At 41.4% G+C, this 15,777-nt stretch overlaps 2 protein-coding genes across 3 annotated transcripts; one reads left to right on the plus strand and one right to left on the minus strand.

The window, feature by feature from the left end:
• Nucleotides 1-56: 56 nt before the first annotated feature.
• On the plus strand, nucleotides 57-13,537 carry LOC308125502 (E3 ubiquitin-protein ligase MARCHF6-like). Of its 2 annotated transcripts, XM_080489321.1 has the most exons (26): nucleotides 57-103; nucleotides 198-461; nucleotides 1,017-1,116; nucleotides 2,692-2,765; nucleotides 2,957-3,100; nucleotides 3,661-3,733; nucleotides 3,881-4,049; nucleotides 4,326-4,515; nucleotides 5,950-6,011; nucleotides 6,145-6,177; nucleotides 6,285-6,336; nucleotides 6,474-6,532; nucleotides 6,617-6,697; nucleotides 6,857-6,925; nucleotides 7,336-7,410; nucleotides 8,963-9,097; nucleotides 9,217-9,437; nucleotides 9,725-9,862; nucleotides 9,979-10,201; nucleotides 10,874-10,943; nucleotides 11,047-11,228; nucleotides 11,578-11,712; nucleotides 11,825-11,914; nucleotides 12,255-12,387; nucleotides 12,637-12,772; nucleotides 12,989-13,537. In XM_080489321.1, the coding sequence occupies exons 2-26, from the start codon at nucleotides 443-445 to the stop codon at nucleotides 13,074-13,076; spliced, it is 2,751 nt and encodes a 916-aa protein (XP_080345447.1). In that variant the 5' UTR covers nucleotides 57-103; nucleotides 198-442; the 3' UTR covers nucleotides 13,077-13,537. The 2 variants fall into 2 exon arrangements, with proteins under 2 accessions (XP_080345447.1, XP_080345446.1); XM_080489320.1 differs by having other exon boundaries at nucleotides 59-461.
• A 565-nt stretch (nucleotides 13,538-14,102) lies between these two features.
• On the minus strand, nucleotides 14,103-14,960 carry LOC308125503 (arylamine N-acetyltransferase 1-like; the record flags this gene model as incomplete). The annotated part of the gene is made up of 1 exon (XM_080489322.1): nucleotides 14,103-14,960. One exon carries the CDS (start codon nucleotides 14,958-14,960, stop codon nucleotides 14,103-14,105), a length of 858 nt encoding a protein of 285 aa, XP_080345448.1.
• Nucleotides 14,961-15,777: the final 817 nt, after the last annotated feature.

Genomic DNA, 15,777 nt, shown 5'->3' on the forward strand with positions numbered 1-15,777 from the left:
TACTGACGACGCAGTAGTATAACGTAGCCCTTGTTGTTGACGCCGTCCGTGCTGCCGTAAAACGGTTGCGCGAGAGCGAGCTGTGACGTTGACGCATGCGAGGGTTAGCTACTAGCCTAGCCGTCTGTCTCCCACAGTTAAAGTGTCGTCTCAGCAACACAGAGGATGTAAAATTTCCACCGTCTGTTGTTTCACAGTGACCATTTGAGTCTGAATAAGGAGGTTCCGTCTATCGGCGAGCACAAGCCGGGAGCGAGAGGACGCGGCGGAACAAGTGTTAATCTGCGGGGTGACCATTTTATGACAGCCGATGCATCAGAGACAGAAGATCCAGCCGTGTCGCTAGCTTAACTTGGCTGGCTAAACGTTGCTGTCTGTCGTGGATGGGTTCGCTGCGCAAGAGACTCCTGGAAGAAACGGTGACCCGTGCTTAGGAAACGAGATGGACACCGCGGAGGAAGGTAGACGTCTGAATGCGTCTCTTTAAGGGTTTTTTTTTATTATTATTTATTTTGTCTGTGCAGCGTTAGCTTCATCACCGCTAGCCGAGCCTGCTGCTGCCGAGCTGGCCTGCTAACGGTTAACTTAGCTTAATAGCATTGCTTAATATAGCCTGTCATTGTAGTGAGAGGTTAATTCAAGAGGACGGGAGAGGGCTTGTTGAATGTTGATGTTGCCGAGTTAGAGCTCAACGTGAGGGTCAGAAACCAGCGTAGAATTGACCAGAAGTTGCCCGCTGGTGTCATTATTGCCTCCTGTTGTATGCTCTTTTAAATGCCCGAATTATCTCGTGTACCTCTCTTCAATCTGCGGACTTTGCTGGTGGTATGAGTATTTAACGTGACTGATATGCCTCTCGATTACATGCCTGAGTGCTAAATATATCCCTCCTTAGATCACCACACCCCCGGTCTTTTTCTCCACATCTTCACTTAACTTTTGGCCCTGAACGTGACACAGAAACGTAATTGTTGCGTGTGTTTCTTTCTCTCTTTCTTTTTTCTTCCTGTTTGCAGCGGATATTTGTCGCGTGTGCCGCTCCGAGGGCACCCCCGACAAGCCCCTGTACCACCCGTGTGTCTGCACAGGCAGTATCAAGTTCATCCACCAGGAATGGTAAGTGTGTTTTGGTTGGCACTGCACCTTTGGCTGTCATGATTGTGACCTTGTGCAGTTGCATTTTCTCCTGAGACCCCCCCCCCCACACACACACACACACACACACTCCTTCACCCCACTTTCTAGGCATTTACTTTTGGGGGAAAAAAACACTCCGGTTACCACAGCAATACACTATTAACTTGACACATTAATTCATGCTTTCTCTGAACCAATTTGCTGATCTGTTTTTAGGAACATAAATCACATTTTGTCTGTTTTATAACCGTCTTGTTTGTGTACACATGAACGAAGCATAAGAACACTTATATACTTCATTATTAAAGGTGTTATTGACTTAGAATAAATAAATGATTGCTACCTTGTTACTGTTTTGGAAGCTGCGATTTTGTCAAGAGGTTTTCATGTAACCACTATTCCAGCTGACTCCTCTGTGACGCTTAAATCCATAGTCTTAAAATAGAGACCCACATTTGTGAATACTGGTCAAAGATTGTTGTAATCACAATTTTACAGTACAGTATAAATACATCAACCTACTGAGAAAATCCCATGTAACAACGTGACAGGATTTCCCTTCCTGTCTGGGACTGTAAGTTTTCCTATTTCAAGACGTTTGCTGAGAATCCAAGAGCTAGAAATACGTTTGTTCTCCCAAACCATGACTTTAGTTGTGTTGTGATCATTACACCAAGCAGTCACATTCAGATCATGTAGAATCCCACTTACTCTCTCCCCATGTTGTTTTCTTTGTCACAACAACTTGGCTCTCCAGGTATTTTGGATAAAGGAGTATTAAATTTCCACCGCGCCTGTAATTGTGTCAGATGGATTGAAATTAGCAATAGGGAAGGGCTTTTTATCTTCTCTGATATATCTTTGCATAAAGCAGCCAGGCTTTGATTTCAAAGGAAAATTTCAACCTTCAACCTTCATGAAAATGATATGTATTTAATGCCAGCTTGAATAAGAGAACAATTTCAGTGCAATTCGATGTGTTTTCATATTGTAGCAATCAGCATGTGTAATGAGTCCTTAAGTAACCAGTTGTTATTTCCAGAGACTTTTCTGTAGTAGTGTGGCAAGATGGTGTTTTTATGAGCTGTCAACATCTAAAACTGCTGAAACACTCTTATATTAATCAGATTAGGAAGGTTTTGTTATGGCCCAAGCACAAGTGCGCACAGTTGAGTTGTGACGAAGCATCACAGGTGACATTGTTTAGAGTGCTCTTTCAACTCTTAAGACCTTTCTGGGACAAAGTCTACGTCTCAGATTCTCTTTTAAATATTAAACACATGGGGTTGCATTGGTTGATAATATTGAATAAAAACTAATCTCTTTGTTTGTCAAAATTTTATAAACTGTCAAAACTCCTCTCAGACTGATTACCAAACCTGAATATATGAAAATATATATACACTCTTTGGATACTTTTTGTTATATAACTGTCTCTTTCATTTGAGTTTTAACTCATGAGATTAAAAAGATCAAACGGGAACCCTGTTTTAGCAAGCGTATTCATTTTTAGACACTTTTTTTAATGTTTATCCTTCAAATCTGACTTTTCAGTTTGGTCCAGTGGCTGAAACACAGCAGGAAGGAGTACTGTGAATTATGCAAGCACAGATTTGCTTTCACACCAAGTAAGTCCTTGTAATAGCGATGGATAACCACTTTAATATATATATTGTACAGCTTCAGGTCTCTCAATTTAGCTCTGCAGATTTGAGTCATTATTTGATCTCATCTAATTGTTGTGTGGTTATTAGTGAAATTAAGGATTTCTTTTGTTGATAGGCAACTTTTATAATATATCAATATCCGTCCACTTCAGTCTACTCTCCAGATATGCCCTCACGTCTGCCCATTCAGGACATCTGTGCTGGCCTGCTAACCAGTGTGGGCACAGCCATTCGCTACTGGTTTCATTACACACTGGTGGCCTTTGCATGGCTCGGAGTGGTTCCTCTCACTGCATGTAAGTATTAACCAAAGAGAATACAATGAAACAACATATTCAAAGCCACAAGTACACATGTACATGTGGTATATGTTATTGATGAAGTGAACATTCAGTCCAAGCAATAGGAACTATTGTTATTTTGGTGTAGTTCACATTATTACTCGATAGAGCAGATGGGTAATGTTTATCTGCTGACCCAAATTAGAAATACAATTTTGATCACACGTATAGAAAAAGAAAAATCTAAATTTACTCTTTTTGATGTTTATATTACAGTTATTGATAAAATATCAATGAGTTAACCCTCCTACATTTGCTCATGTTTGTTGTTTAACATGATCAAGAGAATTACTGGTACAGCTTTACTACTATTGCATAACAAGTAATGCCTCATGTGTCCCAAGATATGTAAATCCCTCTTAGTTGTCAAGGTAAAAAGAAAAGAAAAATGTCGAGCAGATCTATTCAGTTGTGTGTATTATGTAAGTTGTCACATATGAGATGTTAGGTAACCTTTAAGTGGACAATCCATTCAAGATGTACGCAATGAAACCTTATCTTGTTTCTCTTCTCAGGTCGCATCTACAAGTGTCTTTTTACTGGCTCTGTGAGCTCTCTTCTGACACTGCCCCTAGACATGCTGTCTACGTAAGTCGCATCCATTGGACTACACACTTAATCACATAAATATTATGTTGCCTTGATTAAATAATACTCGTAAACACCTTTTATTCCTCCATAGTTTCCTGTACCTGCCAGTTACAGAGGACACTTCCTTTCTATTTTTGTTTGCAGAGAGAACCTGCTTGCAGATTGTCTACAGGGTTGCTTTGTGGTTACCTGCACGCTGTGTGCATTCATCAGCCTGGTGTGGCTCAGAGAGCAGATAGTCCATGGTGGCGCCCCTCAGTGGTTAGAGCAGCACCAACCACCACCGCCCAATGCTGCTGGGCAAGCCAATGAGGTACAACATGACTTTGTGATTTATTAATGTTTTTAAAAGATGTGGTATACATTTTAAAGAAACAAAAGTGTTGCAAATTAATTGATTTAATTTCATATTGCATGCATTAATCAACGTATTCTTTCAGAGAGAAAACATTTTTGAAAATGCAGTATGCAATGTTGTTTTTTTGTCACCTTGTGTATTGTTTTAATATTGAATACCACCTTAGTGCATAAAACTGCTATCCATTGTTCTGCTTTACCTTTATTAAAGCCGTATATCTTCTTCCCTCAGGCACAGGCTGCAGGTCAGGCAGCAGCTGATGAGCCGCCTGCTGCCCAGCCTGCCCCCGCTGATCCGCCTGCTCAGAATGAGGCAGAACCTGAGCCCCCTGATGTGCCCCCAGACCAGGGCGATGACCCAGAGCTCGAGGAAGAAGAGGGAGCAGCTGCTGAAGATGCAGACCCCAACAATGGAGCACAAGGTTGGAGCTTGCATTGTATTAATACCACTTTTATGGTGAACCAGAATAAACCAGAATATTTATTTTACTTCGACTATAATGCCGACCATGTGTTGAACAGTCTGAAGGTAGAGCATAAGAATCTTTGATTTCATAGAACGGTTGTTTTCAAGCCGTTAGACACTAGAGAGTCAGTACATTTATTGCACAGAATACAAAGTTCTTTCTCAACAAGAAAAAAACCTTGCAGGTTTAACAGAACTAAACAGAACGTGTCCTTAATTGTTCTGTGCTCTGCCAAAACGTCCCAATTGGTTTTTGAATCATAGAACACTGTATCCGAAGCCTCCTCTAGCACTCAAATGAACAATGATGTTTATTTTCTTGCAAGACACAAAAAGCTTGAAAATAAATGATGTTTTTGGTATACAGTGTTCTTGTTTAAGGGTGTTGGTATTGCGAATTGAATGCAACCAAGAAAAATAAAACCCACACAATAGCATATTCACTTCGGAGCTGACAGTTCTGTACGAGTACAACATCAATATTGTAGCATTAGCTGCCCACTGCAACAAGCTAAAAATCATTACTCAAATCCCATTGCCTGGTCATAGATATGACAATATGCCTTGTCTCGTTGTTCACTGCAGTGCTGTGGCCATATCCGATGAGCACAAAGATACACATTTAGCTCTGTGGACAGTAATGTGCTTTTAATTCAATGAAATACAGGCAAGTCTTAACTATCATAATCAGTCCAGACTCGGAGCAATGCAGCTGATTGCAATTTGGCACAATCGCATATCGCATGGCTTAGCAGAAATCTGAGCTGCACCCTTGATACTAATCTGAATTTGAATTAACACATCAAAGTTGTTGCCCAGTGTTGTTTTCATCACTTACATAGACGCTCTGGGATCTACTCCTTTCACTTGCCGAAGACCCTGGAAATCATCATTCATGTATTGCAATCCATTGAATCAAAACTGCAGCTTCTCGACTACTAACAAAGGGCACAGAAATAACAGACTCAGTTTTATTATGATGAATAATGTCAAAGCAATTGAATCATGTCTCTGGACTTGGTCACTTGTCCTTATAAAGGTTCTGCTACTTATCCAATTGGCTTCATCCGTTCATGCTGTTTCCTTGACTAGGCTGGTTAGTCAGAACAAGACCTGTTGCCCTGATTCAATTTCTTACCTGGACATATGCGGATATGCATAGACATGTTTAATACAGTTTTTTGTTTTTTTTCTTTTTTATGTTTGTGCTTTTTAAATGACAAACTAGGGGTTAGCACACTGGCCTGGTTGGAGAATCGCCTTGGTTTATGTCTGGACAGCAGGTTTTGTCTTTTTCGATCACAGGGCAAATGTAGAGAATATCCAACACAAACATTGACATTTTACAAATGGGCTTATATGAATGTCATGTTTATGTCTGTCTCTGTAGATGACATGAATTGGAATGCTCTGGAGTGGGATAGAGCAGCAGAGGAGCTCACCTGGGAAAGGGTAACTCATCATATTACTTATCGCCACAGATCCTCCTTCATATTGCACACTTTACATTTTAACATGTATGTGATGCCATTGCTGTTCATCTTCACACACTTTAAAAAAAAAAGTCTTTCCATCTCTTATTCAGATGCTTGGGCTGGATGGATCACTGGTGTTTTTGGTAAGTATTTGTCGTGTGTAACTCTCTGATCATGTCTCGTAATATTTTTCTATTAAAATCTTACCAGTAAATGATTTGTACAAAAGACTCTTGTCTTTGTCTTGCAGGAACATGTGTTTTGGGTTGTGTCTCTTAACACACTCTTCATCCTAGTGTTTGGTGAGTTGATTTGGACAATGAAGCATTAAAAAATGCCGCACACTATTTTTATGTCATGTCAAACACAATTAAAAGTCCTGTTTTGAATGTTCCTGGAGTAATGTTCTGAAATAATCTTCTGTTGTCTTTGTCTACAGCATTCTGTCCTTATCACATCGGGCACTTCTCTGTTGTTGGTCTCGGCTTTGAGGAATATGTAAGAATTGCATCGTTTTAGTTTTATGATTCAATGATGTGTGCATACCATAAAATATTGTTACTTCAATTTTGTTTCCTGTAGGTGCAAGCTTCTCACTTTGAGGGCTTAATTACAACAATCGTGGGCTACATACTGCTGGCCATGACGCTCATCCTGTGCCATGTATCCTTGTACCTCACAGCATCAATAGCTCATTCACCTCTGAGAAATGTTGTACAGTTTGGTACATGCTGACTGTAGTCTTGTAGCATTATAATGTCCCCTTAATTGTGTTTGGTAGTTGCATGTGGACACAGTATTGGTCCTTAATGACTTCCTTAGGGTCTGGCTGCGCTGGTCAGGTTCCAGCGCTCTCGACGTCTCCTGGGAGTCTGCTACATTGTTGTCAAGGTAACTTCTCTAAATCCATTCCTGCTCTGTTACTCATACACTGGCCTTGGTGGAAATACACACTGATGTTATCACTCCGTTATTACCCGAGGATAAAAATATGTAAAAATATTAACTTTTATTAGAGGGTAGTAGAATAAAACAATTTAACGCAGAGTGATGTGTAGATTATGTCATCGTCTACACAAGTTATTTTCTATTTCATAGTTTCCTAGAAGGACATTTATTTTAAGCAAGCTTAAACAAAGATTTAAGGTGCAACTCTGTTGTACAGCAATAGAAACACACCAACAACAAATGTACATGTTACATTTGTATGTAATCTTTTTCAACATTTGGGATTTCAACATGCAGAACCATTGACATAGAGAATAAAGTCTTTCTGATTGAAGTCTTCTTTCTCTTTTCAGGTTTCTCTCCTGGTTGTGGTAGAGATTGGAGTATTTCCTCTGATCTGTGGCTGGTGGCTTGACATCTGCTCTTTAGTAAGGCTCGCTTGCTTCTCTTCATAATCCCATTTTGAATATCTCTGTATTATATCATCAAAGTCCTCTCACTTTGAACTAGCTCCTCTCAGTTGCTTGCTTAGAAACCCCACACTAATTGAAATTGTGCAAAAAAAAGCTCTGTGGGGAGGAAAATGCTTCTTCCGAACAGTATGTTTGCTTTCTGGTAATCACAGTTTCTCCACCAGCAGATTCTGAATTTGCCTATGTGATACATTTTTTTACAGATTTTACATCTTTTTCTTTTTAACATCCACAATCACATGTAGTCCTAAAGCGGATACACATGATCTCATTCTTTTCAAAGCAATCCTAGTCTGAAAGGACATTTCCTCTGACTTTTATGTCATTGAAGTGATATGGGCTTTGCTGTTCTGAGCTGGAGGTGGCAGGGGGATGCTTTAAGATCCCATTTAAACAGTGAATGAAACTCAGACCTTCTGTACAGCGTTGACAGTCAGTCACTGCTCCACAAAAGACTATCTATAAAATGTGTGTTCTGCTTTTTCTTCATCAGAGTTTTTCCATTTATCATTTCTTAACGATTTAGTTGGCTCTGATTCCAAAGCTTCTTCTTTTTTTTTTTCAATTTGTCGCACTCCGCATGTGTAGCGTCCATATTTACCGGCGCTTTCGTGCACACGGCCTGCTGGGTCTGACGCCATGTCTTCTGCATGTGTGAGGAATTTCAAGACCGTAACCTGTTCACACTGTTGCTTTTATATTGCTTGTGATGTGATCCAAGTCTTAAAAATAATATGTAAGACCGGCAGTGTGAATGTTAAGCTCTTTTGTGGTACAGTGTGTTGACTTGAGCAAGGTAATGCCGACCCATGAGAGCCTTTCACAACACATTTTATATGGCTTTCAGCAGCACTATCAACAACATGGACAAAAGCAGATGTTCTTGGTTACACAGTTCATACATTCATTAACACCCAGAAAAACAGAGAAGCATCTGGGTTGAAGGATCGGCGAGTGAGAGAGCGCCATATGGCTCTGTGTTGTGATGCCAGCTCTTTGTTTGTGATGCTCTCCTGTGTGTCGGGGTGTTTGTATGCGTCAAAGCCGACAAGCACCGTTGCAGTGATTTGAGTCCCTTTATGCCAACATGTAAATTGTCAGTTATCCAGCTTGTCATTATCCATGAGCCTGTTCATATTGAGCCACTCTCTCTCAGACCATATGGAGCAGCTTACACAGCCGTAAGCATGTCTCCTGCTCTGTGAACACAGCCTGATTGATGTGTAAAGGGGACTATGTGGATTAAGTTGTCTTCATCATTTAGTACGTTGTGCTTAAGTGCCACTTAAGCTGGTGTCCTCCTGAATACTTCAATGTTTTCACTATTGTATATGTACAGATTCTAAAATGTCTCTTAGTGGGGTATTTTAAGCAGTAAATCACGGAGTTCAGTTTTATTTTCTAGTGTTAATCATTTTGTGTCATAAAGCTGATCACATATGTATGTAAGGAGTAGTTACCATTTAAACCCTGAACTATAATCACTTTTTTGTCTCCCCCCCCGCAGGAGATGTTTGATGCCTCGTTGAAAGACAGAGAATTAAGTTTTAAATCGGCACCTGGTACAACAATGTTTCTTCACTGGCTAGTGGGAATGGTCTACGTCTTCTACTTTGCCTCTTTCATCCTCCTGTTGAGAGAGGTAAGACAACTAGAAAAACATACTATTTCAGGCAATGATTTAGGTAACACACGCTAAGCTGCAGCGCTTGTAAATTATTGTAATGTTGAGCAATTTTTCTTGGGCTCTTTCTCTCTCAGGTGCTGAGACCTGGAGTGCTGTGGTTTCTGAGAAACCTCAATGACCCAGATTTTAACCCGGTGCAGGAGATGATTCACCTGCCCATATACAGACACCTGCGGCGGTTCATTCTGTCTGTGGTTGTCTTTGGCTCCATCGTCTTGCTCATGCTGTGGCTGCCTATTAGGCTGATCAAACTATTGCTGCCTACTTTCCTCCCATACAACGTGATGCTCTACAGGTAACCAGCAGACGGAACACAGTTAGGGGGCACTTAATAACCATGTGCAACCTGTGGCTCCGTCTCTCGGCAACGATGTTAAGAAAACACTATTTTTCAATAATGAAAGGAAATGAGTAGAGTGACAACATGGACTCAACATAGCCACGTGTTGCCGTGAGAAAATTGAAGCTTAATTTTGTGTTGAATAAGCTGAGACCAGAAACATTGATCACACCTGTTCTGTCGAGTCTTGTGATTAAAACACAGCTGACATGTCTTTTTCCCGACCTTCTCCACTCTTTCAGCGATGCCCCCGTCAGTGAGCTGTCTCTGGAGCTGTTGTTACTTCAGGTTGTTCTTCCAGCTCTGCTGGAGCAGGGACACACTCGCCAATGGCTCAAAGGCTTAGTTCGAGCCTGGACTGTCAGTGCTGGATATTTACTGTAAGTGAGCACTTTTTCTACAATCTGTGTGCACACATCGCAGTTTTCATATTGGCCCAGTGTTTTCTTTTCCTCGTATTTACTCTGTTAAACAAATGAAACACTTCTGTCTCCAGGGATCTTCACTCCTACCTCCTTGGCGAGCAGGAAGACAATGATGCCAACCAGCCCGTGAACAACAACAATAACAACAACCCCCCTCACGGCCATCATAACAACAATAACAACCCCGCCCCAGCTGTTGGCGAAGGGCTACACGCAGCCCATCAGGCTATCCTGCAGCAAGGAGGACCAGTGGGTTTCCAGCCCTACCACAGACCCCTCCGCTTCCCATTTAGGGTGAGATGGTCACACTGTGTTCAGGAGTCGGTTTTGTGGAATTCAAAATATACCTTACAGTAACGAGGAGAACTGAACCCTGTGTGAACCCTTAGAGTCATCCTGTCCTTGTATTCCTTTTACTTTTTGCACCAGTGTGCACCTGTGTGTCCTGTACAAGAAAATTATTTTCATTTTTACTGTTTTCCAAAATGACAATCACTGCACTGACCGTAGCTCTCAAAGGCCCCAAAGTTACAAAACAAGGCCTGGTTAGTTCAAGTAAGACACTTTTTAACACTGTACCGGACACACCCAACTCACCATGCGACTCGTAGTTGAGTCATTAAATTTCAAAAAGTTGTCAGAGATGTGGAATTGCTGAGACAAAGGGAAAATGTCACAGTCTCAGAAGGTTACTTCTCATCTCAGCATCACTTGAATAGGCCACATTATCAAACAGAACTATTTTTATACCTAACAGAAGTCTTTAAAAAGAAAATAACAACTCATGGTCCTCTGTTATTTATGGTTTAAAGACAAATATAGAACTGTGCCCAATTAAACTCGAGGTACCACTTACTGTACCTTTGAGCCTCTGTAACTCAACTCTGTTGCAGATAATGAAAGTATGTTCTGCAGTTCATCCCATCAGGGAGCTTTTATCCCTAAATATGTTCTTCTCTTCCCTAGATTGTGTTACTGATTGCTTTCATGTGCATTACTCTACTGGTGGCCAGTCTGGTGTGCTTAACTCTACCAGGTGAGATGTCGTACAGCAAAACCAACACATCATTCAAACCTTGATCTAAAAGTGTTTCAAAGCATCAAAGCTGTGTTCATGTGTTCTATCCTGTATGTTTCAGTCTTCACTGGCCGTTGGCTGATGTCCTTCTGGACGGGCAATTCCAAAATCCATGAGCTGTACACTGCAGCATGCGGTCTGTATGTCTGCTGGCTGTCTATACGCGGAGTCACTGTTCTGCTGGCCTGGATGCCACAGGGACGCACAGTTATCGCACATAAAGTCCAGGAGTGGACACTCATGGTAAGTACTGCATTATTGTGTTTCAGTTACTCCCAAACACAATGGCGGAGCTACAAATGGTGGTGGTGATTAATCCCTTTCTTTTCAAAAATTAGGCTCTCTAGAGCTGGACCTTAGTACAGTGTATTTGAAGAGTTACTCTGTTTTCTTTTTTTTTTGTGGTCATTTTTGAAATACAATGTACCAGAATCTGCCTATAAATAACACATCATTAAGAACATTAAGTGTCACATGCCCCATGAAGAAGCAAATCTGCCACAATCAAAGAGGGATACAACCTTTTCCCTTAACTGAAAGTACAACCACTCATTATGTCCATTGTGTGTGTTTCTTCTACTTGTGTGTTTAGATCCTGAAGACTCTGGTCGTGGCCCTGCTGGTGGCCGGAGTCATCCCGCTGCTCCTGGGGTTGCTGTTTGAACTGGTCATTGTGGCTCCACTGAGGGTCCCACTGGACCAAACACCCCTCTTCTATCCGTGGCAGGTACGATTGTGTGTGTTCATCTCACGATGTCTCTGTGAGTCATTTTCTTGCACGATCTTGGAAAGTGTCATGAGTTATTGAGGAATACTTTAGTCTTGATTTCTACCTGCAGGATTGGGCTCTCGGAGTGCTCCATGCCAAAATTATTGCTGCCATCACTCTCATGGGCCCTCAGTGGTGGCTGAAGACTGTTATTGAGCAGGTAGGTATTATATTGATGTTGGACACATTATTTTGTGTGTAATCCCCTTCATGTCCAAGCATCCATTAAAAACACACCGTCAATAATTCAGACTTGAGACTCTTGGTAGATGAGAATCTCCTACATTATTAAGCATAGAAGGGTTATATAGCGTGCATATATCAATACACTTCTGTTAGATTTACTTTTGAGCTTAGATGGCTTTAGGTTTGATAGTAAATCTCTGCCTTGCCTGCTTGTGCAGAATTGGTTTGTGTGGTGACAGCTTGTCCTAGAAGACTCACTGTTTTTGGATGGATATAATAACTTTCCAATGTAATGTCTGTAAACTTCTCTATAGGTGTATGCAAATGGCATTCGCAACATAGATCTCCAGTTCATCATCCGCAAACTGGCTTCTCCTGTCATTTCTGTCCTGCTGCTGTCTTTGTGCGTGCCGTATGTGATTGCCGCAGGGGTGGTGCCTGCTGTGGGTGAGTATCTGAGAACGTGCTGGTCACGTCTAAAGTTTTTACTTTTTGTTTTAAAGACTTTTCAGATCCAAACAGAATCATCACACCTTTCTTTACATTACAAGCTCATTTGCTAAAGATGTTTAACATTTCCCCCAGAGAACCACCATTCCACTGTCAAGTGTGTTTGTTTACCGCTGTTGCCACAAAGTCCAAAATGTTGAAACTATAAAAAGTAAAATGTGTGCATTTTTTTTTTTTTTTTTGTAGGCGTTACCCCTGAGATGGAGATTCTGATGCAGAGGAGGATCTATCCTTTCCTCCTGATGGTTGTCTCGCTTATTGGAATCCTTTCCTTCCAGATCAGACAATTCAAACGCCTTTATGAACACATCAAGAATGACAAGTAAGGACATTTAACACAAACTTGCCTGAGTTAACATTTTAGTTTATTTAAAATTTCTAATGGAGTTTTACTTTAATTGTGTCCTATAGAAGCTAAAATTTCCCAAAATTAACAATTGAATGTACATATCTTCAAAGTAGATATATTGTCGTTGTATATCTGGGAAATGAGGGAACATTACATAATCCCATAACGTCTCATGATTTCCCTTTGTAGGTACCTGGTTGGTCAGAGGCTTGTCAACTACGAACGGAAAGCTGGCCGACCGAGCTCAGTTCCCCCCTCCAACCCAGTCGCAGAGTGAATTTTTGTGTGACAAGTTGCCACATTTTTGCACCTGTTGCCCTGCGTACATCATGTCCACTCCTCATCCCATTTTTTTTCCAACTTCCAACTCGATGGTGTGACCAAAGTCCTCCTGAATCTTCTGTGGATCTTGGTGGATTGGATGTTTATCAGTTTCCTGTCATGCCCACCGAGGATGGAATGGCAAAATGTATTATATTCATGGGACAGCTGAGTAATCTCCTCAAATGCATGGAGGAGGCTGGAGGATTAAAGGTTTGATTTGGAGCTCAACATCTGTATTGTCATTCATGCCTTGCTTTGTAAAGTGCTGCCTGATAATTGTACATGTGTAAATACTTTGAACGCAGACTTTGTCTTAAAAAAAAAAAAAAAAAAAAAGGACATGTGGATTAATGCAATGACCATTGTACATCTTAAAAGTGTATGTATAATTTATTAAATCAAAATGACAATTTACCTCCTTTGTTGTGTGTTGTGTTGTTAGGACAACCAGGTTACATGCACATTTGTATGCGTTTAAGCAGATTTCACACTTGTTTTCACTCAGATCCATTTTGAACTGTTTTTTAGTGGAGTATTTACCAGCTCAGAACTCACTGAAATCTACAGAGATGGCGAAATAGTGACATTGAGATCCAGCTCTTCCTGTGTTTGCTTTCTTTAGACCTCTGTCTATCCTGCTTTCAGACTTGAGTTGATCTTTGATTGAACCACACCAGTTAAAGTCCTTGAATAAACACGATCAGCCTGTTTGGTGCATTAACAATATGATAATTACACATGGGTAATTTTCACCTCAATCCATGGTTTGTCACATTTGGTGCTGAAGAAAGATTTCTGTGGATCAGGGAGATTTTTTAAAAAACATGTTACAGTAAATATGTGAAACAGTTGCAGACTTTTAAGTGGTTATTATTGCTCAAGTGTCTAAGGAACAGCTAAAAAAAAACAATCATTCAACCATACTGGATCAAGCTTTATGAGTGGCCTCAGATCCTGGTATGCATTCTCCTAAACATGGTCAATATTTAACCTGGGGTGGTGTGATTTCCTCATCTTTTGGTGTAAGAGGCGAAGGAAGTATAACTCCAAAAACCTCTGCGAGAACCAGTGGAATCTCCTCATCCTTGAGATCTCTGGTGTGTTTCATCACGCCTTCTGTAGTGAAGGTCTTGGTGATTAGCCTGCGACCGATGTAGGTGACCCTCCCCTCTGGTTTTAACAAAGTGCAGACGGACTTGCAGAAGTAGATGGAAGAAGGGGAGCTCTGGTGGTACATGCACATCTTGGTGAAGTCCTCCAAACTCCGGGGTTCAAAGGTGAACTTGTACAGCACATCCCAGTCCTTACATTCGTTGCTGCTTTCATCACTCTGCCACTCCAGATAAAACATCCCCGTGTCCTCCCTGATACGGTGCATGCAGTGGCCCCGCTCCTGCGGGTCAGCCGTGTCCAAGGAGAGGGGGGAACTGAACCCTGCACTCCCGAACCCCACGTCGCACAGCCAGCTCCGCCCCTCAACAACCACCATGAGGATCAGATGGTCCAGAGGCGGCCCGTAGCAGCCCGTGAAGCCACTCTTCACCTGGCCGGAGAGCAGGGTCACCTGGAAGCCGAGTGCCGTCAGCAGCCAGGAAAAGAGGCCGTTGTTCTCATAGCAGAAGCCGCCGCGGCGCTGCTTCACTATCTTGTCGTAGAACAGATGCAGATCAAGGCGGATCAGTTCGCCACTGTGCATCGTGAGGTTCTCCAACGGCACCGAAAGCAGGTGACGGGTGTGGATGGACCGCAGCGTCTCCAGGGTGGGCCTGGGCCCCGACCCGGGTTCAAATCCGATTCGAGACAAATATTCCCCCACGTCCATCTGCGGAGAAGTCATTTCCACTGCCTTCACAAACTTTATAGTGCAGTGTTGGAGAGGGCCAAAGTACACAGTGCTTATATAAGTTCCAGGTATCAGATGGACTCTGTACAACATCAAAATTCCTAGACCAGGCACTCAGTCGAGCGCATTTTTTCACCTATGCCACATTTGTCACCATGGAAACCAATGGAGTACAGGGTTATTTGATCCACCACACCACTCCTTCCATCATTTGTCAAGGTTGTTTGAATTGCTTCATGTCATGACTGTTTGACACAGATGTACACACATTTTACAATTTCCATGCGAGCTGACACTACAGCACGCTGATGGAAACATACAGACCGACAGACAGACAGACCAATAAATACACGTGGACAAAAACATAACCTTCACCTCAACCCTCATTGGCATTTGGTTAAAAAGAACAAAAGAACAACCCCAAAAGCATTGATCCTGGAGATCATACTCTACTATGCATACTTTATTATTACAATATTGGTTGCACTTATATGACATTTTTAGTCAATTGTTTATTTTTATATAGCTAATTCTTAATGTGATAAGAACTGGCAAGCTATTATATTATTGGCTTTATTACATTTGAAAATGTATTACCCTATTGGTAGATATTACTTTAGTGGTCATTCTTACATTACTGGTTGCTATACTATCTAATTAGCCCCCCCCCTGAAAAAATTCCTTGCATTTCCAAGATATGCATCCTTTTTAGTGTATTACTCCAATATTTAATGCACTTATTACATTTTGACAAGATAACGTCTTGATAAAATAACGTCTTAGCAACTAATTACATCATTGCTTTATTACA

Source organism: Lipophrys pholis (assembly GCF_963383615.2).
Source record: "Lipophrys pholis genome assembly, chromosome: 20".
Classification (NCBI taxonomy): Eukaryota; Metazoa; Chordata; class Actinopteri; order Blenniiformes; family Blenniidae; genus Lipophrys; species Lipophrys pholis.

What these genes read in the sequence shown, in the direction of transcription:
- LOC308125502 (XM_080489321.1), top strand. An exon ending in AGGAGCTCACCTGGGAAAGG is followed by an intron (nt 6,012 to 6,144) that starts GTAACTCATCAT and finishes TCTCTTATTCAG; the next exon opens with ATGCTTGGGCTGGATGGATC. An exon ending in GAACACATCAAGAATGACAA is followed by an intron (nt 12,773 to 12,988) that starts GTAAGGACATTT and finishes TTCCCTTTGTAG; the next exon opens with GTACCTGGTTGGTCAGAGGC.